At 33.6% G+C, this 27,920-nt stretch overlaps 4 protein-coding genes across 4 annotated transcripts; 2 read left to right on the top strand and 2 right to left on the bottom strand.

Annotated features, from left to right (window-relative positions):
* Positions 1–2,852: 2,852 nt before the first annotated feature.
* Positions 2,853–5,084, bottom strand: LOC120085210 (pentatricopeptide repeat-containing protein At1g12775, mitochondrial-like). The gene is made up of 2 exons (XM_039041102.1): positions 4,617–5,084; positions 2,853–3,676 (listed from the first exon to the last, which is right to left on the bottom strand). Exons 1-2 carry the CDS (start codon positions 4,905–4,907, stop codon positions 2,987–2,989), a joined length of 981 nt encoding a protein of 326 aa, XP_038897030.1. The 5' UTR covers positions 4,908–5,084; the 3' UTR covers positions 2,853–2,986.
* Positions 5,085–6,609: 1,525 nt separating this feature from the next.
* On the bottom strand, positions 6,610–13,805 carry LOC120086181 (beta-adaptin-like protein A). Its single transcript, XM_039042694.1, has 11 exons — positions 13,521–13,805; positions 12,359–12,875; positions 11,752–11,876; positions 10,669–10,867; positions 10,081–10,309; positions 9,683–9,849; positions 9,295–9,504; positions 8,757–8,867; positions 8,502–8,678; positions 7,759–8,220; positions 6,610–7,326 (listed from the first exon to the last, which is right to left on the bottom strand). The coding sequence occupies exons 1-11, from the start codon at positions 13,571–13,573 to the stop codon at positions 7,036–7,038; spliced, it is 2,541 nt and encodes an 846-aa protein (XP_038898622.1). The 5' UTR covers positions 13,574–13,805; the 3' UTR covers positions 6,610–7,035.
* Positions 13,806–16,533: 2,728 nt separating this feature from the next.
* Positions 16,534–20,534, top strand: LOC120087184 (GTP-binding protein At2g22870). Its single transcript, XM_039044089.1, has 5 exons — positions 16,534–17,126; positions 18,172–18,241; positions 18,417–18,579; positions 19,737–19,993; positions 20,105–20,534. Exons 1-4 carry the CDS (start codon positions 16,619–16,621, stop codon positions 19,953–19,955), a joined length of 960 nt encoding a protein of 319 aa, XP_038900017.1. The 5' UTR covers positions 16,534–16,618; the 3' UTR covers positions 19,956–19,993; positions 20,105–20,534.
* Positions 20,535–25,708: 5,174 nt separating this feature from the next.
* LOC120084860 lies at positions 25,709–26,191 on the top strand. Its single transcript, XM_039040672.1, has one exon. The coding sequence runs from the start codon at positions 25,709–25,711 to the stop codon at positions 26,189–26,191; it is 483 nt and encodes a 160-aa protein (XP_038896600.1).
* The last annotated feature ends 1,729 nt before the right edge of the window (positions 26,192–27,920 follow it).

The following is a 27,920-nucleotide window of genomic DNA, read 5'->3' as shown; positions in this document are numbered from 1 at the left end:
TGATAACTTGTTGTGAACTTGAGAAGCACAACGGGAATACAGACCCCAAAAAATATAATATTAAAATAAATATTATATAATACAATAAAAAAATAAATATTAAAATAAATTAAACATAATATAGAAATAAAATAAAATACATAATATAAATAAAAAATTTCTCTAAATTCTCCACATTCTCCAATTTTCATGAAATTTACCCAATGCGTGTAGACAATTTAGCAAGTAGAAAGTGACAAGTAAGAGGTGGATTACATAGACCACTAATAATGTGTAATATTGAGACATATGGACAACATGTTTGAAAATGAGAGCAAGACTAGGGGTGTTCAAAAAACCCGATGACTCGAAAAAACCGATCAACCCAATCCAACTCGTGCGGTTTGAGTTGGGTTATTAGTTCATTTGGGTTGGGTTGGGTTCAAATATATGAAAATTTTATGAGTTGGGTTGGTTCATGGGTTCACCTAATATAACCCAAACCAACCCGAATTTATCATTAACTTTAAAAGATATATTTTTTATTACTTATAACACAATACATATGTTGATTTTAATTTTATTTAATTTTAATATTTTTTGAATAATTTATTCTTTAACTCTTAAAAGTAGTTTCTTTGCACTTTAGAAAGAAATTTTTCGCTATATAAATTGAAGTTGAATTGTTAATCTTATTTCAATATATGAAAATAATTAAATTAGATTTTTACATATATACATTTTGCTTCTATTTAAAATAAAATTTTAAATAAATGACCCGATTAACCCAAACCAACCCAACCAAAATATTTCATGGTTGGATTGGATTGAATTCATTTTTTAATAAGGATTATTTGAATTGGGTCTAAAAAGTCTTTTAACCCAACCCAACCCAACCCAACCCAATCCAACAACACCCCTAAGCAAGACATATGATCAATAGATACTAAACATGAGCATCTAACGGACATCTATTATCATAATAGGTATAATCCTATCTATAATTTTGATACTAATAACATGAAAACAATACTCTCTCTTTTTTAGTACAATAAATAGAGATAGGGAGATAACCTCCCACCTTAAAACAAATTAGAATATGTATAACCTAATATTAAAAAAAATGAATTTTTTGAAGGTCGAAAAACGAAGCAATCAAGAAAAAAAGTCCAAAAGCTTGATTTTAATGAATGGTAACCTATTACATGGTTGCTGTATTGAGTAAAATTATAAAATTTGTTAAATATGAATTTAAATCAATATAATATTTTTTTTTCCTCGCTCTATTTTAGTTCGCAGAAAAAATTTGAGAAATGAACCAAAGAATTACTCCTATTTTATTTTATTTTATTTTTAAATTCAGTTCTTTTAAAAGAAAAAAATACATATTTAAGGAGAGACTAAATATAGTTGACATCTATATAATTAGAGTTAAACTCATTTCATATACAAAGACGACTAACACAAAACAGAATGTAACAAATACAACTTAATACAAGTGGGATAATTTCTTTAACAAACTATATGTGATACTCCCCTCAAGTTGGAGCATTTAAATCAAGTATTCCCAACTCGGATATAGCAGTTTGTAATGGAAGATGAAGGCAGAGCGTTCATGAAAACGTCAATGAGTTGTACATGTGATCAAACATGAAATAGTTTCGACACCACAGCAATAATCTTCTCACAGACAAAGTGACAATCACAGACAAAGTGACAATCAATCTTGATGTATATAATAATTAGATGCAGCTGCTTGATTAGGGTAATAGCCACAATAGGAAGTAAAACAGGAATCTAGATATCAATAAACAGTTGATGACTCCAAAACAGTTCACTAGTAACCATTGCTAATGCTTGGTATCCTCTCCAATAAAGGAGAGAATACCCGTCATTTATTGAGATTTAACGCAGAGGATCAACAAATCCAAATGTTCCATCCCTTCACGTATAATCTTCAACATCCCTTCAGGAAAATCTGCATCTAATTTCGTGGCCATAATCTAACTACTTTATACCAAATTGATAGAACCCAAAACTAGACTAATATTGAAATATAAAAGATAAAGAACTACAAGATAAATCAGGTGTTTCGAGGTATTTGTATGTACCCCTCCTTTCTTGAGATCACTCTCAGGCCTTAATTTACCAATCAAAATAATGTCTTTCTTTCTCTCCACTCTATATTTATAACAAAATATCATAACTTTCCTAACTAATTATGGACATATCCCTCATAATATTCAAACCACATACATGACAAATCCGAAAAAGCATATGAAAAGAAGCACAACTTGCTTGCACAGCAAACAGGATACATATGAAACCCTAGCTAATTTCAGATACTTTTAACACAAAACGTTGATTTTGTGTACAAATAGCACTCTGTACAGTCTAATAAATGAGTCTAGTCTATTATAAGTTTCACCCGTAAAGCACACAAGTTACCTTCATGACCTTATCTGCCCATTCAAATGCAATGTTATACTTTCATCAAAAAGAGCGAAAAGGACAACCTAAGGGCAGGGTAGAGGAAACCCCATCTCGCAAAACTAATAAAGAAGATCCCTCCAATTGTTAATAATCATAAGAAGGCTATAATTACAAAAGAATTTGGTATAATTTGTGCACAACCAAGAGGTTGTAGGTTAAACAAAATCTCCAAAAAGAATCAAAAGAAGCAAACTTAACTTCAAACATCCTACTATTCCTTTCTTTCCAAAGACACCACAAAAATGCACAAGTAACCCATCTCCAAGGATTTTGCCTTTTCCACATAAATTTCAGCCATCAAAACCATTCATCGCACAATCATCAATCTTCTTAAGGAGACAACTAGCCACCCCAAAAGTACTAAAAAGAATATGCCGTCCTTTAGAAGCAAACTCACAATGCAAAAACAAGTGATCCACAATTTCCATCTCTCAAAGACAAAGCAGAATATTGTACTCCATCAAAATTTTGGACATGGGATATACATTGTTATCATTTTACAGTATGTTTATAACTATATACCATTGACAGCCGAATTCGATTTATTTATCTTGGTAAGGATCTCCTCCATCCCTTCCAACTCCCCAGATTCAAACCATATTGGAAAGAATTTCGCTACCACATTCCAATTGATCTCCCATCCTTTGTCAAGCACAACATTTAAGAACTTCTTCACTTCATCCAAATTCTTTCTCTTACAGAGCCCTTCAAGCATATTCTCCAATATGATTGTGTTGGGCACAATGCCAGATAACATCATTTCCTCAAAACATTTAACAGCAAAGTCAAAGCACTTTGACTTCACACTACCATGTATAAGAGCTTCATAGGTTCGAAGGTCAGGAGAGAATCCAAATGCTTTTTTGGCTGAATACCATGCTTGCATAGAATTGACATCGTGCAATTTGGCGAACACGAAAATGAAATGATAGAAAGTATCACTATTGGGTTTATAACTTTCAGAGTTTTTCATTACTTCAAATATGCTGAAGGCAGTTATCATATTACGGGAAGATATACAAGCCTCTATAAGTGAATTGAAAGCGGTCACCGTGGGTTTAACTCCTTGAAATTCCATAACAGTGAAGACACACATTGCAAGAGGGGAATTTTGAAGCTCTCCGCATAGACGCATCAGGTCTATGTAAAAATCAGGATCCCTCTCATTTTCTTTGCTCATTTTCTCCAATTTCCATTCCAAAACCTGAAAGGGCCAAAAAGAAAAGGCTAACCATGAGACACCCTTGATCGCTCAAATATAAACTTGTCAACACTGAAGCCATCGAAAGAAAAGGCAGAGATGAAACTTGAAACATTATTCAATTGATAGCAACGCAACTAATGATATGTTCTGGGAGTAATCTTGATATGGTTTAAAAATCATTTTGTCATTTTTAAAATACTGTAACACACGCCTTTAATCATTCAAAATCAATTTAATATCTGATTTTACACTACTCTCTGAGTGATTCTGAATGTGAAGAAAGTAACTTTAACCATTTGAAACTCACTCTCAAACATTCCCTAAGTCTAAATTCTCACCAAAGTTAAAAGGGATTATGCAAGATCAAATTACATAATCCCTCCAAATATTTTCCTTAGATTGAGCTCTTTGAATCTGCAAGTCTGAAAGCTCTCAAGGAGATCTCTATCCAAATCTTTTGGTGCTTTTATTTACAAGATATTCATGTCTGAGTTGCGTTTAATTGATAATCAGTCCATCTTTGGCTCCAAAATCCAATCTTTTGTGGTCTTTTGCTGTTAAAGCTTTTCATTCTGAGTTACGATTTGAAAGAAATCAAAGGATGTTTCATATCAAGCTCCAATTACCTTGCTTCCATTCGTCTCAAGGCTTTTTCATGGTGTTCTCTTTCTAAGTCTTTGGTTTATTTCTCTTATTGACCGTGTTCCTGTTATAATCAGTTATGGATTATCTTTTATTTATTGATTTCATTTTGTAGAGTTCGTATTAGTTTCCTCTTATTGATGATGAAAAGTTTGAAGGAAAAAAAAAGTTACATAACCCCTCCAATTCAGATACCACAGACTAACACACAGAATCCATATCTTTCTTACCCTAGATTCATTCAGCAACCAACAAAACAGAGAACAATAGAGGAAAAAGAGAGGGTAGGGAGAGTTACCAGCTGAGCCTTCTTAGGCGACGAAGAAGATATAAGAGACGTAACGAGGGTATTGAAGGAAAGACGGGAGCTACAGAGAAAAGCATTTTCCTGAGAATCGAGCACGGATTTGACAGACGAAGTTGGCTCCTGAAGCAACCTGAGAAGCAGAGGATTCGAAATAGGATTCGAGGGATCAGTGGAAACGAATCTCCGGAAACAAAGTGGGAAATGAGCTTGCTGTAACTGTAGTGGAATCCTGGAGGAACCGCTTCCGGCCAATGCCAAAACCCTTTTTCCAGTTAACGCCATAGTTTACTCCGGAGTTCGGGATGCGGCGCTTAGGCTGTACGTGCAATGGCCGTTCAGGCTTATACGTGACACTCACCAGAGGTTCCGTCGTGGCTTGTGATTTTTCTTTCTTTTTTTTTTTCTTTTCAATAATTTATTGATCTTGAGATCAATGGTAAAGTCTTTTACCTCACTTGAAGGGGACTTTTAAGATGATTTATTACAATTTTGTTATAGATTTGCCAAATTGTCGATGTGGTTCATCAATTATATATATGGCAATGTGATTCTAGATGTAACATCGGACACGTGGTAATGATGCATGGATGACACGTAAAGTGTGAAAAATGTGAAGTGTTTGAAGGTTGTAGGAATAATAGAATTATGAAATTGATTGAAAATAACAAAAGAAATAAACGATGATTATTTTATATTGATAATGAAAAATATTGAAAATCCAATATTCAAGAAAACTTACTTGAATCTTGTAGATGATAATGGTAAAGAGGAGGAGATTAAAGAAAATAAGAACCTTTGTTGAAATTTTATAAGTACAAATTCTTCATTTTCTGAGAAGAAAACACTTAAAAGAAACTCATACAAAACTCATAAAACTTATGTCTATAGTTAGAAACTAAGCTCCCTTTATAACATTGAATTCTTCTTCATTTGATACTTGTGTCATGGCGACCATTAGTCTTGATTTTTGAGTTGGGAACTGTTGGCTTGTTTGTAGGTCTGGCTTCATGTTGTGGGGATAGATGGATATATAATAATCTATCCCCACAACATTGTTTACACAATTAATAAAACTCAGTTAGTAGAACTAAGGCATTAGTAAAAAAAAAACGTTCGCAAACTTTTGAATTGGTGAAACATTTTGAATTTTGGGATTTATTTAAAATCTACAATAACTTGATTGATAATAATAAGTTTGATCTTTTTTTACCAAGAAGGTCCACGATTTGAGTCCGTATGAGCCACAAATCTGAAAGAACCACTAACAAAATACCACATCTAGAAGCTTTTTATAAATCACAGGCGAAAACAGATGAAATCAAGGGACATTACTTGATATGTATATTTATTTATTGTCAATGCACTTTTGACTTTAGATGTTTTTGTATAGATGATCTATTTTCTGGAGGCCTTAAAAAGATCTAGAGGCCATGTAGAATGACCTAATCCTAAAAACAAATAAAAACTAACATTTTGCTGACATCACATAGAACCATGATTAAAAATGAAAATCAGGTTAAACCTCAAATGTTATTTTTCATTTGTTCTCTAGGAATAAGTCATTCTCCATTAAATTCGACGATATTTGGTCATCTATACAAAAATCTTTTTGACTTTAATTTATTGTAGTCCATATAATTTCAATTTTTATCCATTTTGATTCTTGTACTTTTAGTATTGATTCATTTTGATCATTTAAATTTTTTAGAATTGACCATTTTTTGCTTTTAAAAATGAAAATGAACGAACAAAAAAAAACACCTTTTAAAAGACAAAAGGACCAAAAGAGTATTTGAATTTTGAATTTCAGTTTACTCTAAGTTCATTGTTTGCTATCATATGTTCAATTCTTCTTGTGTTCTACGGTAGAATCTTTAAATTGATACAACCTACGATGCTGAGAGACAAAAATCGGATGTTTACGGTAGAATGGGGAATGCAGACATGGCAAAAGTTTGAAATTTTCATGTACAAACAATAAGAATTATCCAGTGAGTTTTGGAACAAGAATGACGAAGGAACCTGGATATTATTTACCTCCATACAAGGCTGAAAAATAGTCTGATGTAAGAAACCATAGCTTTTCTTTTCCAAAACAGAAGTTAAAAAGAAGCGAACAGAGATGGGAAGTACAAAAAACTAACTACAAGACTTGAAACTTCAAAAGCTTTTACAGAGGAGCAGCTTTTATACCACAGATTTTGGAGCAAAAATCTAAGCAATTGGTAAGGGCCACGATTCCGAACAGAAAGAGGAGCATTTTCAGTCCCATATTACACTCATCTATACTACAAATCAATGTGAAATTCCATAACCATTGCTACCTCGTTTATCTTCATCCATCTGTTCCTATGTCGATGCAGGTGACTCGAATGAGGGGATTTACCATGCAAAACTTGATGCTGAAGACTCATGGCAAACCAAAGTTAGCCAGAGCTGATTGGAACAAAGACGAGAAAGTTTGCGATGCGCTTTGGTCATCGGCTTTGACCTTTACCTGTGCTTTGGCAGATGCTGTATTGATTATGCACTCCACCAGAAAGTTGGATGGTTCTTCTTGTTTTTGTGCGAAGAAGAAAATTTTGAAGTTAGGTGCCTGGCCACCGGATGCAATGGAATGAATAGAATGATTTTGCATGTGTCGGAGGAGGACTTGTGGTGATGTTAGCGCTGCGATCCCTCGAGGGCTTACTGAAAATTCCTGGAGGGAAAGAAAAAAGCATCAGGTGGTAGCAAGATATAGAGGTTGGTATAGTGCAAGTACCCTAAGTCCGATTTCACTTGGAAAAGGTGAACAGAATAGTGAGTTAACAACAGCAAAGATTTTGCTAATGACAACAAAATTTAGAAAATGGTCTTCATATGAAGACAACAAGTAGAACAATCTGTTGACTAGAATGATTTTAAAATAGCTAAAATCACTTTAATCATTTTCAAAATCACTCTTAAACATACTTTTTAATCATTCAAAATCAATTGTGACGATATAAAAACTGCATTTTAAAATGTAAAATTAAATATCAAATTAATTTTAAGAGATTAAAATCATGTTCCAGAGTCATTTCGAACAAGCAAAAGTGATTTTAACAATTTCAAAATCACTCCCAAACATGCACTAGATGTGATAATAAACCTGTGATATAGATATAGGCAGCTGGCGCCATTTCTGCTGAAAAGTTCCTGGATCTAAAACAGCTTTTGAATTTAGCTGCAATGGAGGTGGTGAAGGTGCAGGGGGAGCCGGAGTGGGAGCAGGAGCAGAAACTAAACCAAATAGATCATCAAATGGAGAGCTCGACTGGGGAGCAGGGCCTGGTACGGAAGGATTTGATACTGCAAATTCTAATGGCGCTTGAGGAATTAGAGATCCAATAGAGCCCTCATATGAAGGAGCACTATATGCAGAACCATTGTTACTAACGACTCTAGTTTCCTCTTCCACTGAGGCGCTTAGAAGTAGATCCTTATCATTTGCCTCAACTTGCTGAGCTGGAACAACAGAATCGGCAGACTCTGCACCAATAGATAAATTTCCAAGTTCGTCCGAGAACTCAAATGGACCGCGGTGTTCCTTGTCAGTGAACATGTAAGATGGCTGCAACAACATACACAAATTGTATGATTAATATTATACAGTATATTAGAATCCATTGTAGATAAGTCAAAATTTGGTTAGAGCTAAACAGAATATGCATAGCGGAAGCTAACTGGGTCCTAGAGCACAAAAAATGTTTTAATTTTGCTCTTGGTGACGATTCTATATTCCACTATCTCATCTCTATATTCTTAAATTTACAGAAATAATGTCAGAAATACCCTTCCAATGATGGAGTCAAAAAGTAAATATTGGATACCCGAGGAGTAAGTGCCGTTTACCTTCTGATAAATAACAGACAAACTGTTAAATTCATCAAATATTCTATCCTTGACTTCACTGCTCTGTGTATCAGCAAATACAGAAACGGCTTGCTTTGGAGGATTGACCACACGTTCAGCTACAGAAACATTGTATTGCAAAAGCCTGTAGTAGAACAGTGCTCGATCATGCACATCCTATAATCAAAAGCAAATATTACCACACAAAATGACCAAATATTGCTAAATATCCAAAAACAATCTAGTAATCTCTACCTGGTGAAAATCAGCAAGACCTACTGCCAGTGCAGCTCCCAAGGCCTTTTGAGTTTCGGGAGGCCTTTTGAAGAAACACTTCATCACTGCAGTGAGAAGATGTAGGCGTACCTGCAATAGTGATATGGCCCATCATTCAGCATGTAAGGTAAAAAATACAAGATTTTAGAACATTAAAGATGACAGTATATATATATATATAATATGGCAATCCACCAATAGTTTAAAATTATCACCTCCACAGGTATTAACAAGAGATCGTTGAAATGGCTAAATTGACCATAACCTAACATGATAGTCCAACGTTACCAATTCTGTAGGACAAGAAATCAAAACCTGATATTGTCGTTTCTTTCAAGATTCAAAGTTGGCGAATATGTAGGGTCAAGTCGAACTTTTTAAGACCATGTCTTAAATCTGACTTAGAATTTTGGGATCAATTAAGTCATAGACTCATAGTATTCAGAATAGACCAAAAATAAGACAGGGCAGCAGAACCCTCAGTTGTTTTAAGCATAATTTGGGGGGAGGAGATAACCTCAGCAGACGGCTCATCATCCCAGTTTTCAACTAAACTCTCTAGAATATATGGGGCATCTTGCATGTCCTGTGAGTACTCCCCCAACATCCAGATAAGGGCTGCTTTGGCCTTTGGTTCTTGAATATTTTTACTGCTGATGCTGCCGACAACAGCAATGCAATCATGACTCCATTGTGGATATTTTCTCAAAAGATCTTTAACAAGCACCTGTCAAAAGAATTCCAAATTGTTCTTATATTACCAAGCAAATAAAGAAAAAGAATCACTTTGTTTAACTATTACTGCTGCTTTTGTGATACAAATTAGTATAAAAAGGTGAATATAATACATAGGTACAGTTGTCTTTAAAAGCCAAAAGCTAACAAGCATGTGAAGAACTAATTACCAGAGCTTCAGCAGTCACATAGTCCTTTTCCATCTCCAAAAACTGCAGAAGTCTATCAACAATTGCATTAACATCATACTGTTGCAGTGCTATTTTTCCAACAGCACGTATTGACTCTCTTGCAATGGGAATATCAACATTCGCAACATATTCACATAATTCTGTCACTGAAAAAACAACTCAAAGGGTATTATTTGTCAAACACTTGAGAACTAATATAGATATACAATGTTACAGATTCAAAAGACATCAAAGGCCCAAGTCAAAGAAGGCACGAGATGCATATTCAATGAATCATTTTTTTGAATGAAGAAACGATTTCATTGATAAATGAGATGCATGTTCAATGAATCAACTGCACAGCTAGACATTCGAACAATTTGATGGAATTCACTCACCAATTTCGTAAGTGTTGCTCTCATTCGCCACTGCAGTCAACATTTCGAGCTTCAATTTTTTGACATAAGACGGCTCATTGTACTGACAATAGAAGTATTTATAGTCTGCAGAAAATACAAATGGAGCACGCATCACCAGGAGATGCAGGTGGCTGAGAACTGCATAAGATTGCTCTGGGCTTCCTGAGCTCACTAAGGTTAAGAGAGGGGCTTTAATCCGTTCATAGACCTAGCCAACATAATGAACTCCATAAATTTTATGTATTCAATAGGGGGGTGTAAATTATTCGAGTGTGAGAAATATTGATAATCTCATATAAACAGCCACCAGCAAAAATTTCTTGTTCTAGTACCAGGAGAACTGTATTTACATAATGATTCAATTTATTCTTTTTCCAGGAACTAGACTACCAGGTTAGAGGTAAAGGTTATCCTGGACTCCATATGCTTAAGAGAGAGAAAAAGAAGAAGCATTGCAACTAGGTAAGGCCATAAAATTCATGTATGAGAGATGAAAAGTAAAACTATAATATAGAGTTTAGTAAAGAAATAAAATGTTGTAAATGGATCAAAAACTCTTGTAGTCACCTGCTGATGAACATCAGTCATAGATAAAGTCAAATGTAGAAAAACTTTGGTGGTTGCCAATACCACAGCACCATTAGCATGCTGAAGACGATCTTCAAGGAGATTCATGATGTCAAAAATCTCATTGCTATCTGACGGTACATATTTGGAAACCAATTCAAGTATGAGACACTGTGCCCATTCATTAAATTCTTTGATCCTGCAAGCATATCATTTTATTTCAACTAAGTATGATAGATATTCTATCGCTTGAAATTCTCGACACTTACATATTACAATATCTCTTGAAATTCTCGACACTTACATATTACACAATGCATGTATAAGAACCATTCAATGGAGAGAATGCATGTATAAGAAACATTCAATGGAGAGATTAGCTTAGAGACTCTAAAACAACACAATCACTACAATCCTAAAGTTATTGTCCCTTTCACGTACTACCAAGCTTCTCCTGAACTGTGACTTTCTGCAAAGACAAATTAACAGCTAAAGCAGGGCCTTCATAAAGTGCAATAAGAAAAATATATAAGAACGTCTCAAAAGTTTTGATTATCCACCACATCATTACCAAGATCCGAGATGGCCAACAAGATCAAGACTATATAGGAAAAAATTAATGTTTTGAACACCCCTTAGAAAAAGAACATGGGCATGGAACAATCTTGTACTACAGATTAATACAGTTCTAGGTAAATGTATGTTATTTATAAAAGTAATTATGAATGAAGTTTAATGTTTTGGATGACAAGAGTTGTAACCCAATAGAGTAAACAGCAAGGCCTGCAAGCGCATGAAGAAAAGCCATACTGAATGGTTTGTCTTAGAGCACATAGGTAGATATGATGCTATGATCTCCGATGACTAAATATAATATCGAAATCCCAGCCCTATTACTGTTTAGGCCTCAAATCTCTTAAATTTCAGAACATAGATAATAACTACATGGCTCTGATTTCCAGTGACTATGACGATGATATTTCTAAAAGTAAAAAACATGGTAAAATTAATACTTCTTTCAGACCTAAATCTAGAGATACTGATCAAGAATGGGCTCCTAATTCCATAGCCTAAAGAACATACCGATTCAGAAGATAATACACAACTGGCTTGCTGAGCAAAGCCTCTCTTTCTCTAGATGCTTCTTCTAAGGAGCTGGCTTCTGAGGTCAAAATCTCTTGTAAAGCAGATAAACAATTTGCAACTACCTGGATAGGTGCAATAGATTAAGAAATAACCTTATCAAGTCAAAAGAAAAAAGCTTAAATACAATCAACGCCATCCAATAGACAGAGACTTCTCTATCACCCACAAAAGAGTCAAGTTAGTTTGGAATACAATAATAATCACAGTTTTTTATGAGATAAAAAGGACAAGTACACAGAAACCCGTAGGCGTGCTACTTCAAATTCCTGCCATAACTATATTTAAAGCATAAATTATGGTGGCACAAGAAATCTCTTTGGTAAGGAAATCGTCCATTGGATGAAAGATAGCTCAAAAGATTCCTCCTCTTTTTATTTTTTCAATAAGAAACGCCATTGGAAAAATGATAGCACCAAATCAACTAATATTGTGATGTAGAGAGATACGTTATGAAGAGAGCTCAAACAGAAGTACATTAATAGCAAAGCACAAAAATAATAGTGCATAAAAAGAACATATGGATTGAATAATTTAAATAGATCACCTGAGTATCTCGATCATTAAGCATCAAATGCTTCAGCGTTGCTGGAAAATCAGCATCAGTGCATGTTGAAGCAGATATACGATATAGCTTCAAAACCCCAATAACAGCAACCATTCTCACATAACTATTGCTATCCTTCAAACCAGAACCCAAGGGCCCAACCAGGTACTCAACAAGATTTGCAACCCGAAGGGAACATAAACTCCTCAAAGCAAGCCCTCTAATCATTGGATCATCATCCTTGCAATCTCTTTGAAGGAAATTAATTGTGAGCAGAGCAAGATCAGGATTAACCTTGGCATAATTGCCAACGTAAAGATAACACATTTTCTTGAGAACAATGTCTGATGTAGCAGAGCACATCACCATCTCTCCAAAGAGAGACGATACATCAATTCCAATAGTCATGTATGAGATCACTTTCTTAAAAAGTTCCCTCTTGGAATCTTCAACACCCGGTGCTCTGCTTCCAGCAAGCTGCCGGAGCTGTGATTTCAGATCAGATACTTCACTTTTTCTGGTCAAGTAAATCAAATTCCAGTAAGGCTCAATGCGATGAACATCAACAAATACAAATTTGATTTCAGTTTCTTATAAAACCAAAATCAATCAAAATACTGAATCAGATTGATGATACCTTAATCGAAATTAAAATGGGGTCCTAGAATTTTCATTTCAGGGAGTAATGATAGTAGAAACTGATTCAATCGAACTTCAAATCGACCCATTGAAATTTCAGACAATTATTCCGAGATGACAAACTAAAACTAATAGTTTTACAGAACATCAAGCGCAAAACCAAATTGCTGCCGGAGAAACAATTTGATCAGGATTTTACCCGTTAGATGCTATAACTTATACAATAGAACACACGATACGTAGAGTGTCGAACAGAAAACTAAAGCTCCATGATCGGTTTCAATGCAGTAGTCGAGAAAAAACTAAATTAATGAAGGGACGGGGTGAGAAATGCTTCGAACTTAAGCAGATCCACGACTTCCAAATCCAGAGGGAAAATAGTAAAACCATCCAAATACCAATCTCAAAACGGCTCCTGAACTAAGTGATCGGCAGAAATGAATTGTACATGTATAATCCGGGATCATCCAAAAAACTGACAATGTAAGAAAATTTGGAGGGGGAAAGATAATTTGGCACCTACCCTGATGGTTGGGACGGCGATGAAGTTCGATGAGACGGCGCAGGCGGAGCCATGGCGGACCAAAATTATGGTGACGTACAGTTCCGTTCAAAGCGAGACAATTCGGAGAGAAATATCTCGACGACAAGGGACTTGAGATGATCGCAATTTCGACTTCGGCTATGGAGTTCGTGAATCTAAGATGGAACTTGCAGATGCAATTGCACGCTGCGCACGCCCGTAGAGAAGCCTTCTCTCTTTTCTTCTTGCCTTCTGGTAAGACTTGTTGGGCCTTCTGGAACCGGTCGGTCTACTACGAAATTTGGATGGGATTTTTACATAACAAGTCAATTTTGGTAATATATTTTCATAAATGTCTATTTTTCTCAATATTTTTGGACAGATTTATCCTTTTTTATATATTTATTTATATTTTATTTTTATATATATTTTTCTTATTTTCGAAGTTACTTTAACGATGGAGAGAAAATATATTTATTATAAAAGAGAAAAAATATATTTAATATAAATTTACTCATTTATTAATGGGAGAAAGAAAATGTATTTATTGTAATTTTTTTTATTTTCTAATTTGGAAACAAATGTATTTAATGAAACTTTATTTTCTATTTAGTTGGTTTTCATGTATCGATTTATTAATTTTTTTCGGATTAATGGTTATTTTAAATTTACCTTAAACATTTTGACGTTTTCAAGATTATTTTAAATATACCTTATAACATTTTGTTAGGTATTTGAAAATATTCTAACCAATATATGAAATTACAAGTTCATAACTTAGAGATTGACTCGATATTTTACATAAATCACAGTATAAACCAATATATGAAATATACCACAGTATATAAATCTCCATAAATTTTATTTACACCACAGTATATATATCATAAACAATAAGTTTAAATAAAAAAAATGCTCGTTTATATCAAATAAACGAATACATACATCATAGTATATATCGAATTTCATACAAAAGCTAAAAAATATACATATGTATCATAGTATATATAAAATATATGAAAAAATAAAGTTAATCTTCATATGGGATTTATAATACATAACCCTCCATCTTCATCTCTTGTTCTTCAGCCATGGCCACCACGAATCTCTCTCCTTGTGTCGTCGATTGGATCTACTTGTCCCGTCATCGTCAACTGAATCTGCTCAACCTGTCACCATCTATTCGTCTCATGCCGTTCGCGCCATCGATTCATTCCAAGTCATTTATGTCGTCTCATGTAATTCGCCCCACACTGTCGTCTGCAACTCACACCGTCAGGAGGAGAAAAGAGGTGGAGGGAGAAGGAGAAAAGAGAGAGATGAGAAAGAAATGATGGTGAATTATGGGGAGAGAATATATGCACGGGAGATATATATATATATATATAACGTAGGTGACGACTAAATTGTAGATAGATAGCACTGATATTTGTAAAAATAAGGAGGCCAATAAGTTTTTTTTTTTTTTTTTAAATGAAATGTTCAAGACATTAACGGAATATGTGTCTATTCTTTAGACCTTTTATATAGAAATCTCAATTAGGATTCAGCCGTTCTAATGGTGTAGTTGACAAGGCACTCGGCTCAAAGTTTAGCCCAACAAAATATTTTGTGTATGTTTTAATGTTAATAATTTGTTTCAATTTTCATTTTTTACCTCATATTAAATATTTTTTTTTTCTTTTTTTTTGTATGATACGTGGTCAGGAATGGTGAACTTTTAATTTTAAAATTGATAATATAAATTTTTATATTAGTTGAGTTATACACATTTCGATAATTTTTATTTTTTCAATACAAATGAAAGTGGGTGAAATCATAACTTTGGTTCATCACCTTTGAAGTGAGTCTTTTTTTTTTTTCAGAGTTTTGTGTATAAAATGAGATGGGATGTGTGACCGTTTTCAAGATGAATCCAAAAATACTTTTAGTTGTATTATAGGATTGTTTCTTGCAAATATATATAACTAAGAAAATATCACCAAATATTTTGTTTAAAAAGCGTCGTCCTCTAAACTTTATTTGAACTAAAGTCGTCAATCAACTATTTATGGTAAGTTGTTTTCAAAATATAATTCTTAGTCGCTATTAATACCAACACATTAAACATCTTCTCTGACACTGTAGAGAGTATATAATTTTTCAACAACTTTAATTTTGTTTAATTTAGCCATGAGAACTAACAAAAGTGAAGAATGGGAGGAATTTTTCTTGTTTGAGCCGTTATTCGCATAAATTCACACACGTATATGTTATATGCTTGTTTGGTCCTTGAGTTTTAAAAATATATATTTTTAATCCCTAAATTTTGAAGAATATGCCTATTTGGTTATTGAATTTTAAAAATATATATTTTTAATCCTCATATTTATAAGAATAGACCCATTTGGCCCATGAGTTTTCAAAATGTATCTTTGTAGTCCCGAATTTTTAAAAACAAGTTTAAAAGGTCCATAAATTTTTTTTTTGGTTTGAATTTCTTAAAATAATTATATGACATATAAAATTAGAAAAACAATTTTAGAGAGGATGTGATTTTTAAAAGTTATTCTTCTAATTTAAGATGTCATATAATTATTTAAAATAATAGTATATAATTATTTTAAAGACTTCTTAAACCTATTTTTAAAAATCAAGAAACTAAAAATATATATTTTAAAATTTTAAAGATTGAATAGGTTTATTTTTATAAATATAAAGACTAAAAAGTTGCATTCTTAAAATTCATATACTATTCAAACTCACATTATTCCAAATGAGGACTAAAATGTAGTTTTTCATTTATTTTACATAAATTTCTATATTTTCATCGTGTCATCAAATGAAGCTTCAACATACATTATAGAATTTTTAGAGCTCGATCACCCAAAGAACACAAATTCAACAACCATATATTTTTATCCTCTGAACTTTTTCATCTTCAAGAGAAAATTAAACTTTTTGGTTAGAATGACCGACAAGTCGCATTCTCTCGGCATCTCGTACGACAAGTCGTACTCTTTATCAACTAGCACAGCATATGGTCCGACCAGAACCCACCGCTTTTCCATCTTCAGAAACCCCCACAGAGAGCCGAGCAAGTGCTCAAAGACACAGAGATGGTTCTCTCTCAGCTCTCTAGAATCAACACTTTTCTTTTTACTTCACCAATCCATCGCAATTTTAGCGTATTTGCAAGGACCAACAAACCCATTATCACCGCAACAGCAGCCCCCATTCTCACCTCGGCTTCACTCCCCGTCCCCAAATCCACTCTCACGGCCGCCGAACCAATTCCGATCACCGATTTTCCAGAGTATCCGGAAGAAACCCAGCTTCCCGTATCCCCTGACAAGCTTTTTGTGCCGCCGGAAACTGATATCTCCGGCGGCAGCGGGGCCGTGGGGGCAAGAATCTTGAAGGGGTCGAACATTGTATTGGGTCGGTACGCGAGAGATGCGCAGGTTTCTCAGGCGGATTTTGTGAAGAGTAGTGTGAGAACTGAGGACTGCCCTTCCGATGGGCTTCCCGAATTTGCTCTTGTTGGGCGCTCGAATGTGGGGAAATCGTCTCTGTTGAACTCGCTCGTTCGGCGGAAGAAGCTCGCTCTGACCTCCAAGAAACCAGGTGAGTGGTTTGTTCTGGCCCAAGTTCATATTGATTAATTGGGTTGTGTTCAAATGTTGTGGTCACTGCATTGGAAAGGGAAAAAAAATGGTGTGGTTTCATCGTCCATGGGAACTCTCTAGCTCTTGTGATGTGTTTTGTGTAATTTCAAACTGTGTTCAAGATGAATATGGATAAAAGAATCAGAGGGCTGTACAAGGAAATAGAAGATAATTGTACAATATAGCTTGAACAGAACAAATAACTCGAGAGCTCATGACCTAATAGATCCATTAAACAAAGCTTTGTATGTCAGGACGATTCTATATGTCTTGTGCCTTGCTCGATTCTATAACATTTACATCTATGGTGCTGTAATGTCATCAATTTTGACCTTTTATGATATCTGCTGGATTACTTAAATCTCTCTTCATTTTCTGTCTTTATTCATCAAGGCTCTGTTGTTTTGAATTATCATTTTCCCCCATGAGAATCTGATAGGCATGTTAAACCCACATCCAATTTACGCATGTAAGTTTAGGTGCAGAGCAAAGAAGGAAGGAAGGGGGATAATGCTCCTTTAGTCCGTCTTAGATTCAAATATTCATAGATAAACTTTTAGATGTTGAAGCTTTTTTCTGATTTTCCTTCCTAAATTGTTAAAAGAGAAAGATTATCTATATCTATATAAAAAGAAAAGATGGAATGTAAAATTGGGCTTCATCTTGTGAAAATTTATAGCTTCGCTACTTGCCAGCACATGAGAGAAAAAAGACAGGAAAAGGAATGAGCAAGTCAATTAGATGTCAGAGGGTTTACTTGCATTATAGTTGTTGGTGGAAAGATTCAGGTGGTTGTCCATGAGAATAGCCGAAGTGTGTGCAATATTAAAGGGGGAAAAAAATAAAGTGGGGGAGGGGAGTTAAGCATGTAAACATTGTTTATGTGAGTTTTAGACCTCTTGAATATCTGAACCCCTTTGTACTGTTTGATCTCAGACAGTCTCACCCAATTGTTCTATCAGAATTTTGTACATGGATATAAACATTTTTGTGATTTCTTGCAGGAAAGACACAGTGCATAAACCATTTTCGAATTAATGATAGTTGGTACTTGGTCGATTTGCCTGGATATGGGTATGCCTCAATTTCATGTTGTGTTGATGTCTGTCAAAAGATCCTTTTTCCAACTTTTAAACTCGATTTTAAGTGATTTGAACTGCAATGAGATTTGAGTTCACTCTTCGACCTTTTTTCCATATACTCCTACATGAATAAATGTCAATGACATTGGTATCTTCCTCCTTTTTAGGTATGCAGCTGCACCACAGGAACTCCGTACTGATTGGAACAAGTTTACCAAGGACTATTTTCTGAACCGGTCCACGTTGGTTTCAGTTTTCCTTCTGATAGATGCAAGCATTCCTGCCAAACCAATTGATCTTGACTATGCTAGTTGGTTGGGTCAGAATCAGGTAATATTCTCTTTGTTTGTAAGAGTCATATAGAAGGAAATATCTAAATTGCACATCTTTTGTTTTTTAAATGTTCATTTCTTTTAAAAAGATGGAAGTATAGAGGACCACAAAAAATAACAAAAACAAGAGCTGCTACAAAAGCATAAGAGAAATCCCTACGCCAAATTCTGGAACAAAAGGAGTAGAGATTCAAGGTGGTGAAGAATTTCAGACGCTCTTCCAATTTGTATAGATCAAAAAAGAGAGGACAATCCTTAAACAATAAAGACACTCAGCTTCTTGCAAGAGGTTTGAAGTATGCGATGCTACAGACCTCCTACCAAGACAAGGCCTTTTCCATGGGATGGCCGATTCCATTTATGTTAAAGCAGTTTGAAGCTAAAGATTCCTCGTCTTTTGAAAACAAAAATTGATAAGTGTGCATAATTGAGATTTGTTCCAAAGCCCAAGTTCCATTTAGTATGAAAATCATCCAAAGTATAATATTGCTCTTCGTCATCATAGTAGGAGTAAAGAGCCCTGTGAAGAAATCTAAAGATTTACCACCTTTCAGAACGGTCGCTGAAGTTTCAGTTTATTTTTTTTCCCATTGCCAAGCTTAAAAGCAAAATGCAGCTCAGTGCTCAACTGGCCTTTCTCCAAAGGAAATCACTTTCTAAGGACTTGCACTACGTTCTGTGGTATCATGCACGAACCAGCCGAGACAAACATCCCCATTCTTTTTAATAACAATGTGCCTAGTCACGACATGCATCTTATGGCAAGTATGTAGTCTTCCGATTAATAAGGCGACTCCCTTTGATATGCTAAAAGAGGAAAAGCCCGAAGATCCTTTTGTTGTCCCATGCTTCTCCATTGATATCCTAAGTCTGATTGAAGAGTCTTTTTCGACTGATTGAGTCCTTTTCCTTTTGGAATTTGCTCTTTTGATTGAGTACCACCATTTCTCTTCTTAAAAATAGTGTATCATGATTTTTGAAGAATTCACTTCCCATTGACAGGTCACAGGTGTCCCTTGTTTTTATTATAAACATATCCTCCTGTGTTAAACACAGGCACCACCGGTCCACCAATAATGTACAGTAGAAATTTAGCTTTTTCTTCAATTGATCCCTTGGTTCTCGAGAAAATTTGACTTGGAATGATTCCTGTAGATTCCAATGACGATTATATTCACGAAATGCGACAAACGGAAGAAGAAAAAGAATGGTGGAAAAAGACCAGAAGAAAATGTGAGCGACTTTCAGGAACTGATAAGTGGTTTTTTTCAAACGACTCCACCGTGGATTATGACTAGCAGTGTCACCCATCAAGGTCGGGATGAAATACTTCTACATATTGCTCAGCTGAGGAACTACTGGCTCGAGCACTGAAAAAAAGTTTTGCAGCCTCACCTTCTTTAATCAACCAGGTACAATGCCTCATATGTTATACTCATGTTGGCAATACATACAAATCCATATTTTTCTTCAACTTTTGAATTTTTGAGCGTTAAAATTAACAATGACTGCAAATGTTTCAGCTTGCAGACGTCGACAAATAGAAAATGCCTGGTCATGACTCAAAATGTGTTGATTGAATATGAATCTTGAATAGCCTGTGCTGTTTGACAGAAGACTTGAATTTTGGAGAGTTTACAAAGCAACCGTGCTGGCAAGAATGGCTTAATAGTAACACATTTTTCATTCTACCACTGAAAAAAGAACTTCAAACAGGCAATAGAATGGAAGATTGGTGGAAAGTTATTGTTATCTTGTGGGTAAATAGTCTTCTCAGTTTGCTATTAGTTGTTGGATCAATTAGATCCAGTTTATTCATATTCTGGATAAGGATAACTTTCCCCTTTTGTCCAAACACTTGTAATATGATGTGTATAGCAAAGTTGTCTTAGAGATATTTGCCAGGTGTAATGTAACCAATGAAATTGGTTTTTTGAAAACGATATCGTTTCACTTTCCGTTTTTTATGCTATTTCTTCTTCTTCTTTTTTTTTTTTTTTCCTTAAATAAAAAAAATAACAAGATGCTATTTCAAACTTGAAACAATAAGGAGTGAGCATGATAGACTTAAAAATTGAGCCAACTGATCGAATCGGTCGAGTTGTTGATTTGGAAAATTTTCAAATGGTCAATTTTTTTAAAAAAATTAAAAAATAAAATGATCAAACCGACCGATAGACTTTTACTCCTCGACGGTCAAGGTCGGTTTGAACATTTACTAAATTGATCATAGTCGGTTTGGTTGGAAAATCGGCTCTGATCGATTGATGCTCACCCCTAGAAATAATAGCCCGTTGGATAACACTGACGTTTTTAAATTTTCTACTTTTGAAATTTAGTAATTATTTTCTCACAATTTCTTTACTATAGTATTTATCTCTCTTAGGGGTTGTTTATTTGGAGGTTTTTCTTGAAATATGTAATTGTTTTCTCACAATTTCTTTATTGAATTAATTAATAGACATTACTATTAAACACGGAAAGTGGGTATTTAAGGAAAAAATCAAGGTTAAAATGGTAAATCTTGAAACTTATGAATCAAATTGAAATAAAACTCAAATATAAAATTTTAACATTTTGAAATATATGAACTAAATTGAAATCAATCTTCAAACATAAAAATTAAAAGATGTAACAATTAGAAACTTAGAGATCAAATAGATCAAATAGAAAATTTTCCTTAAATGTTTATGATTTTTCTACATCAAATAAGTACCACGTCTAAATATGTTAAATAGTTAAAATATACCTATTCAGTCAAAGGGAGTATAACTCAATTAACATATTGATGCATTAGTAATTAAGAGGTTGAGAAATATATTTTTTTTATTAAAAAAAAAAGAGTTCAATTCTCACTCTAACGTGAGCTAAAATATATAGTCAACAATTTCAATTTAAAAATTAAAAGAACGGTGGAAATATGTGGACAATTAATATTGGGTAGCATTCCGAGTGGCCGGCAACCACAAATCATAAACACCATCTTGGTAGTGAAAATAACCCATACTCTGCAGCCAGTCCAAAGGTTCAATAAATATGGCAGTTGTATGGTACAAAATTAACTACATATTTTAAACAAATCCAATTAATTGTTTTACTTTAGATTCTTCTTTCTGTTTTCATAAAATTGGAAACCAAATTAAATTGACTTTTTTTTTTCCCGGTTAAATCGTATTGAATTGTAATCAAGAAAAAATAAGATCTCACAACTAAATTCGTCAAAAAAAAAAAAAAAAAAAAAAAAAAAAAAAAAAAAAAAAAAAAAAAAAAAAAGAGCCTACATGAATCCCCTTCGTTAAAGTCTCAAATCACTTAGGACAATACAAATTATCTAACAAGGGTGCACAGTAGTACCATGGACACGATAATTACGTTCTTTCCAAAATATGATAAATAACAACATATCAGACTACTCTCTCTAGACCTTTTACCGCATTTGATTGCCTATATTAAAATGACAAATCCGGTCAAATTTTGTGTATTTATGGGAGATCTTACAGGAGCAACTATCCACAAGAGCATCCTAAATAGTAAATAAATTACTAATAATGTTTTTCTTTAGGTTATTGGTGATATAGTTTTCTTTTGCTTTTGGCAAACATGTAAAGAACCAGACAATTATTAGAGAGAATAAATATCAAAACGTAATAGACTCTACCTATGATAAGTTTTTTCAGTCAAATTTTAGTAACATTTTGAAGATTTGAACCTACCACTTTAATTATACACAAAGTTTAATATTATTTTATTTGAAACTGTTAAAAATCTTTTTGGAACAAAACTATAGCACTAAATTAATGTTGGTATCACATAGCATAAACATTTTAACTTAATCTAGATTAGAAAACATAAGTTGCACTATCAATATTTATTTACAACAACTAACATCAAACATATACTATCGTTCTCGAGGTTTGAGGTTTAATTTCCACACTTTTCATATTATCAAAATATATACACACAAAATAAATAATAATATAGAAGTTGTGCTAGAAAATGGATAAAAAAAAATTGTAGTAGAAAAAACACCATACATATTTAGACATAAAATTAATACATACATACATGCACGCAAATACACCTATATATGTGTGATAATATTTTCTAGAATTTACTTATAGGTCGAAATTGTTTCAACTAAAAGTCTAAATCTATGTTCATGACATTGTTTTAAATTTCTCTTTTTGTTAATGAAACTATAATTTCATTGTACCATGTGAACCAGAGTCTTTGATGTCTAGCTTGGAGACCACCGTCCATGGATCGATGCAATTATGTCTAATAATTTGATAGCTCTTTAATTTCTTGTTCTTCTTCATTATATATATACTAGAAGCCGAGCTAGGTATTAGTAGTGGTACTGGTAATTTAATGTTAAGGATGTATGCAATTTTTGGTAAGTGTAGTACTACATTTCTCTATTACGTATATTCTTTTGTTATTTGCAGTATATAAACCACTAATTTATTGTTGATTTTTCCTAGAAAAATTAGTATATCAACAATTCTTAGTAAATTATGAAAATACACACATAATGTATATATTTTTTCCTTAAAAATTATTATTATTATTTAAAGACCGTTTGAATTGACTTGCGGAAAAAAATGTTTTTTCAAAAAACTTATTTTTATTTAAACGCTTTTGATAAAAATTGATTAAAACACACTCGAAAAGTTATTTTGAATCGTTGCCAAACATTTCACTTTTTTTCTTCTAAAATGACTTATTTATTAAATTAAATACTTGAAAATATATTCCGAATACATCCTAAATAATTCTGAGAAATGTTTACTTAGAAAAGTTAAATTTAAGGTTGGTTGGAATGGGTAGTGACTAAATTTAAGATTGAGAGTACGTTAATTAAAATTGGACAATTGAAAATAGTTAGAATAAAATGAAATAAACTCAAAGTACGAAGATGACCGAAATGACATTTTAACATATTTTATTTCATGTCTCGTATAAATTTTAAATGTTTATTTTATAGCAAATAATGAACATACGTAGTCTTTCATACTAGCAAGTACTATAAATATTCATTGATCACAAAAAAAAAAAAAAAAAAAAAAAAAAGAAAAGAAAAAAGAAAAAAGAAAAGAAAAGAAAAGAAGAAGAGAAAGAGCGAGAGTACTTATTTTTTATTGGGGTCTTTTCATATATAGCAAAATGACCCACTTATTTATAAATATAGTAAAAATGACAAAAAAAAATATTTTATCATATTTGAAAATATTTTCAGTCATTTTTTTATTTAAAATAATTTCTCTTTATTTTTTATTATTATTATATTGTTTTATCGGAGAACACTTCAATTATTTGTTTATATATATATATATATATGTATATATTTTAGAACTATATTTATTTATTTATTTATTTATTTTTGAAAACTAGATTACTTCATTTATACAAGTATAGTAATCAATTTTTAAAAAACCCTTTTGACTAATTTTAATTTGGTCATTATATTTCAAAATGTTATACATTTTGTTTCTAAACATTGAATTTGGTTTCAATTAAATCCCTAAGTTTCAAATTGTTGCAATTTTATTCTTAACATTTGAGTTTTATTTGAATTACATTTCAATATTTTATATTTTTAATCTCAATTTTCTATTAAATTCTCACTTTCAAACATTGACATCAATGTCTATTAATTAATTTAAAATAATTATGAAATAAAATTTAAAATTTAAAATTAATTTTAAAAGTAGTGAAAAATAGTGAAATTTAATTGATTATAATTCATTTAATTATTTTAAATTTATTAACATATATTAATATTGAAGATGAAAATGAGTATTTAGTGAAAATTGAGATTAAAAATGTAAATCTTGAGACTTAGGGACCAAATTTAAATAAAACTCAAATGTTAGTAGTAAAATTGTAACATTTTGAAACCTTTGGACTAATTCAAAACTAAACTCAAAACTTAAGGACTAAATATATAACATTTGAAATTTAAGGACCAAAAAGAAATTAGATCCCAGATTTTTTTTTTGAAAACCAAAAAGGATATTCACTTTATTAATGAATGTATGACGTGCCCCGTAATTTTGGGGAAGATATTCACACTTTCGTGATGAATGTATGGTTTACGATACAAGTTTAATTATTTAGTTATATTAAAAAAAGAGTTTAATTATTTAGTTTATGTAATATTTGATAATTATTCAGGTTTTGAAAATTATGATCTAAACACTCCTATTTATTGATTTCATTGTGCTTTAAAATTTCAAGTACAGTACTACAAACTATAAACATTAGTTTTTCTTATTTTTCTTATTTTTTTTAAAAAAAAATTAGCTAAGAATTCAAGTGTTTTTAACGTTTCAAGTAATTAATTTTGAAAATAAGTCACTTTAAGAAAAAAATTAAAATGTTTGGCAACCACTCAAAATAACTTTTAAAATTTGTTTATCAAAAGAATTTAAATAAAAATGACTTTGGGTGTATTTTGAATACACTTTGTTAGGGAATAAATAAGAAATGAAAAAGGAAAGGCCAGGGTAGAGGAAGAAGGAGTGACTCACCAAGGTAGTTAAAAGTTGGTTTACCACTCTCCAATCATAGTGTGTCACTTGTAATATTCCTATTCCTCTTTGTATCATTACCGTTGTTAGAATTAGGTCAAAACTTGTATAAAGAAAGGTTGTAGTATTCATTTTTATCATTGAGGCAATAATACATAGAAGAAAACAGAAAAGGGAAGTCCAAAGGATAATTCCGATTCCCAGCCAAACTTTTCAGCCTTCTTCAATCGTTAACTTGGTATCAGAGCCAAAAATGGCGACACCACCTTCACCGGAAACAACACCTCCGTAGGAGCTGTTAAGTTCACCACACCGCCGCTCAATTAACTGACCACCATAAAGCTTGAACGAGGGAATTTCATGTTGTGGAAGACCCTCGCATTGCTGATCCTCAGGAGTTACAAACTTGAAGGCCACCTCTCTGGTCAAATACCCTGCCCATCAATGTTCATTCCAACCATCTCTGAAGCGACTTCAAGCTCTCAAATGACCAACAATGACAGAGTGAGCTCATCAGAGGAATGATCACTCAACCCACAGTATGAAGCATGGCTTGTGGTCGACCAACTCTTGCTGGGATGACTATACAATTCGATGGCACTGGATGTGGCTGTTCAACTCATGGGATATGAAACTGCCAAGGAATTGTGGCAGGCTATTCAAGAGCTGTTCGGAGTTCAATCAAGAGCAGAAGAAGATTACTTGAGACAACTCTTTCAACAGACAAGGAAAGGAGGCCAAAAGATGAGTGGGTATCTCAAACTGATGAAACTTCATTCCGACAATCTAGCACAAACTAGTAGCCCTGTGTCGACAAGAACCCTCATCTCACAAGTCCTTCTCGGTCTAGATGAAGAATACAATCTGGTGGTAGTAGGCATCCAAGGTAAACCAGGTATATCATGGCTAGATATGCAATCTGAGTTACTGACTTATGAAAAAAGATTGGAGCATCAAAACTCTATCAAAATACATAGTACTTTTGCACAACAACCCTTTGTCAATGTAGCATTTAGCATGAATCTAAATGGTGGTAAACCATACTTCAATCCCTCATTTAATGAAGGTCGACAATAGGGAAATAACTCCAAAGGTAGTAACAACAGTCACAACCCGTTTAATGGACAATGAGGTGGTCGAGGTCGAGGAAGAGGTTGCCACAATAATTCAAACAGACCAACATACCAAGTGTGCGGGAAGTATGGTCACTCAGCCCTGGTATGTTATCATAGATATGACAAAGAATACTCACAGACGACTGGACAAGGCAGAGGAAACCAAGGGTCAGTCGGCCCCAACAACAACACAACTGCCCTGTTCATGGCAGCTCAACCCTCCAACCCCTTCATGGCCACACCAGAAACAATAACTTATCCAAATTGGTACATAGACAGTGGGGCTACCAACCATGTCACTCCAGACTACAACAATATCAATAATCAACCGAATATGAAGGTAATAAATTGGTAACTGTAGGTAATGGTGAACAATTACACATAACTCACACTGGTCAATCTTGCTTGTCTGATGGAAGGAATGAATTTATCTTGCATGATGTCTTGTGTGTGCCTAACATAGCCAATAATCTCATTAGTATATCAAAATTAGCACATGATAATGCCATGGTAGTTGAATTTCACACTGGTTGTTGTGTCATTAAGGACAAGGATACGGGTAGAATATTGCTGAAAGGGGAGCTTGACCGAGGGCTGTACAAACTTCGAGAGGCTGGAGTGAAACATGATGCTGCAGAGGACCAAAGATCAGCTTAGTACAAAAATAACCAGTCAACTGCTATAATTCTATCAGGAGTGAAGATTATTGTAGTTGAGTCAAGAGTTGTTTGGCATAGGAGACTAGGACATCCATCAGTCAAAACTTTAGAATATGTGATTAGAGAATGTAAACTCCCTGTTAAATCAAATGAAGGAAATCAGTTTTGTCATTCTTGTCAATTGGGAAAGTTATCTGCCTGACCATTTCCAAATTCTCAGTCTCAAGCTTCTAACATACTTGAATTAATACATACTGATGTATGGGGGTCTGCTCCTATTGAATCTACTAATGGATATCGATATTATATTTCCTTCTTAGACGATCACAGCAAATATGTGTGGCTATATCCTTTGAAACAGAAAAGTGGAACACTGGCAGCTTTTCAATACTTCCTACAACTAATACAAACTCAATTCAACACCGTCATAAAGAAATTACAGTTAGATAATGGGAAAGAATATGACAAAATACACCACCTATATCAGACTAAAGGAATTTTAACTAGGAAGTCCTGTCTGAATACCTCAACACAAAATGGCAGGGCTGAGCGCAAGCATCAACACATTATAGAAACAGGGCTCACGCTGCTTACACAGGCATCCATGCCTTTAAGCTTTTGGTGGGAGGCATTCTCTACTGCTTCCTATCTCATTAATGGCATGCCTACCTCGATCTTACAAGGTAAATCACCCGCTACTATCTTGTTTGGGTCTAACCTTGATTTTCTTAATCTCAGGACCTTCGGGTGTGCCTGCTACCCGTATCTACGACCTTATCACAGTAAAAAATTCCAATTACAATAGAAGAAATGTGTGTAAATTGGTCCCAACTCACTCCATAAAGGGTACAGATGCCTCAGTCTGTCTGGCAGGATCTATACAAGCAGACATGTGAAGTTTGATGAACAAGAGTTTCCATTTGCAAATCAATCGTGCACCATGATAGTCCAGACGACTGGACCAACGATCGCTAAACAACCATCGTTTAGTCTGATCGCCCAGACGACAAGTTCTATAAAAGACACAACGAT

This window comes from Benincasa hispida, chromosome 9, assembly GCF_009727055.1.
Source record: "Benincasa hispida cultivar B227 chromosome 9, ASM972705v1, whole genome shotgun sequence".
Taxonomy (NCBI): Eukaryota; Viridiplantae; Streptophyta; class Magnoliopsida; order Cucurbitales; family Cucurbitaceae; genus Benincasa; species Benincasa hispida.
Note: the sequence above shows the minus strand (reverse complement) of the source record. Positions and strands in the feature narration are given on the sequence as shown.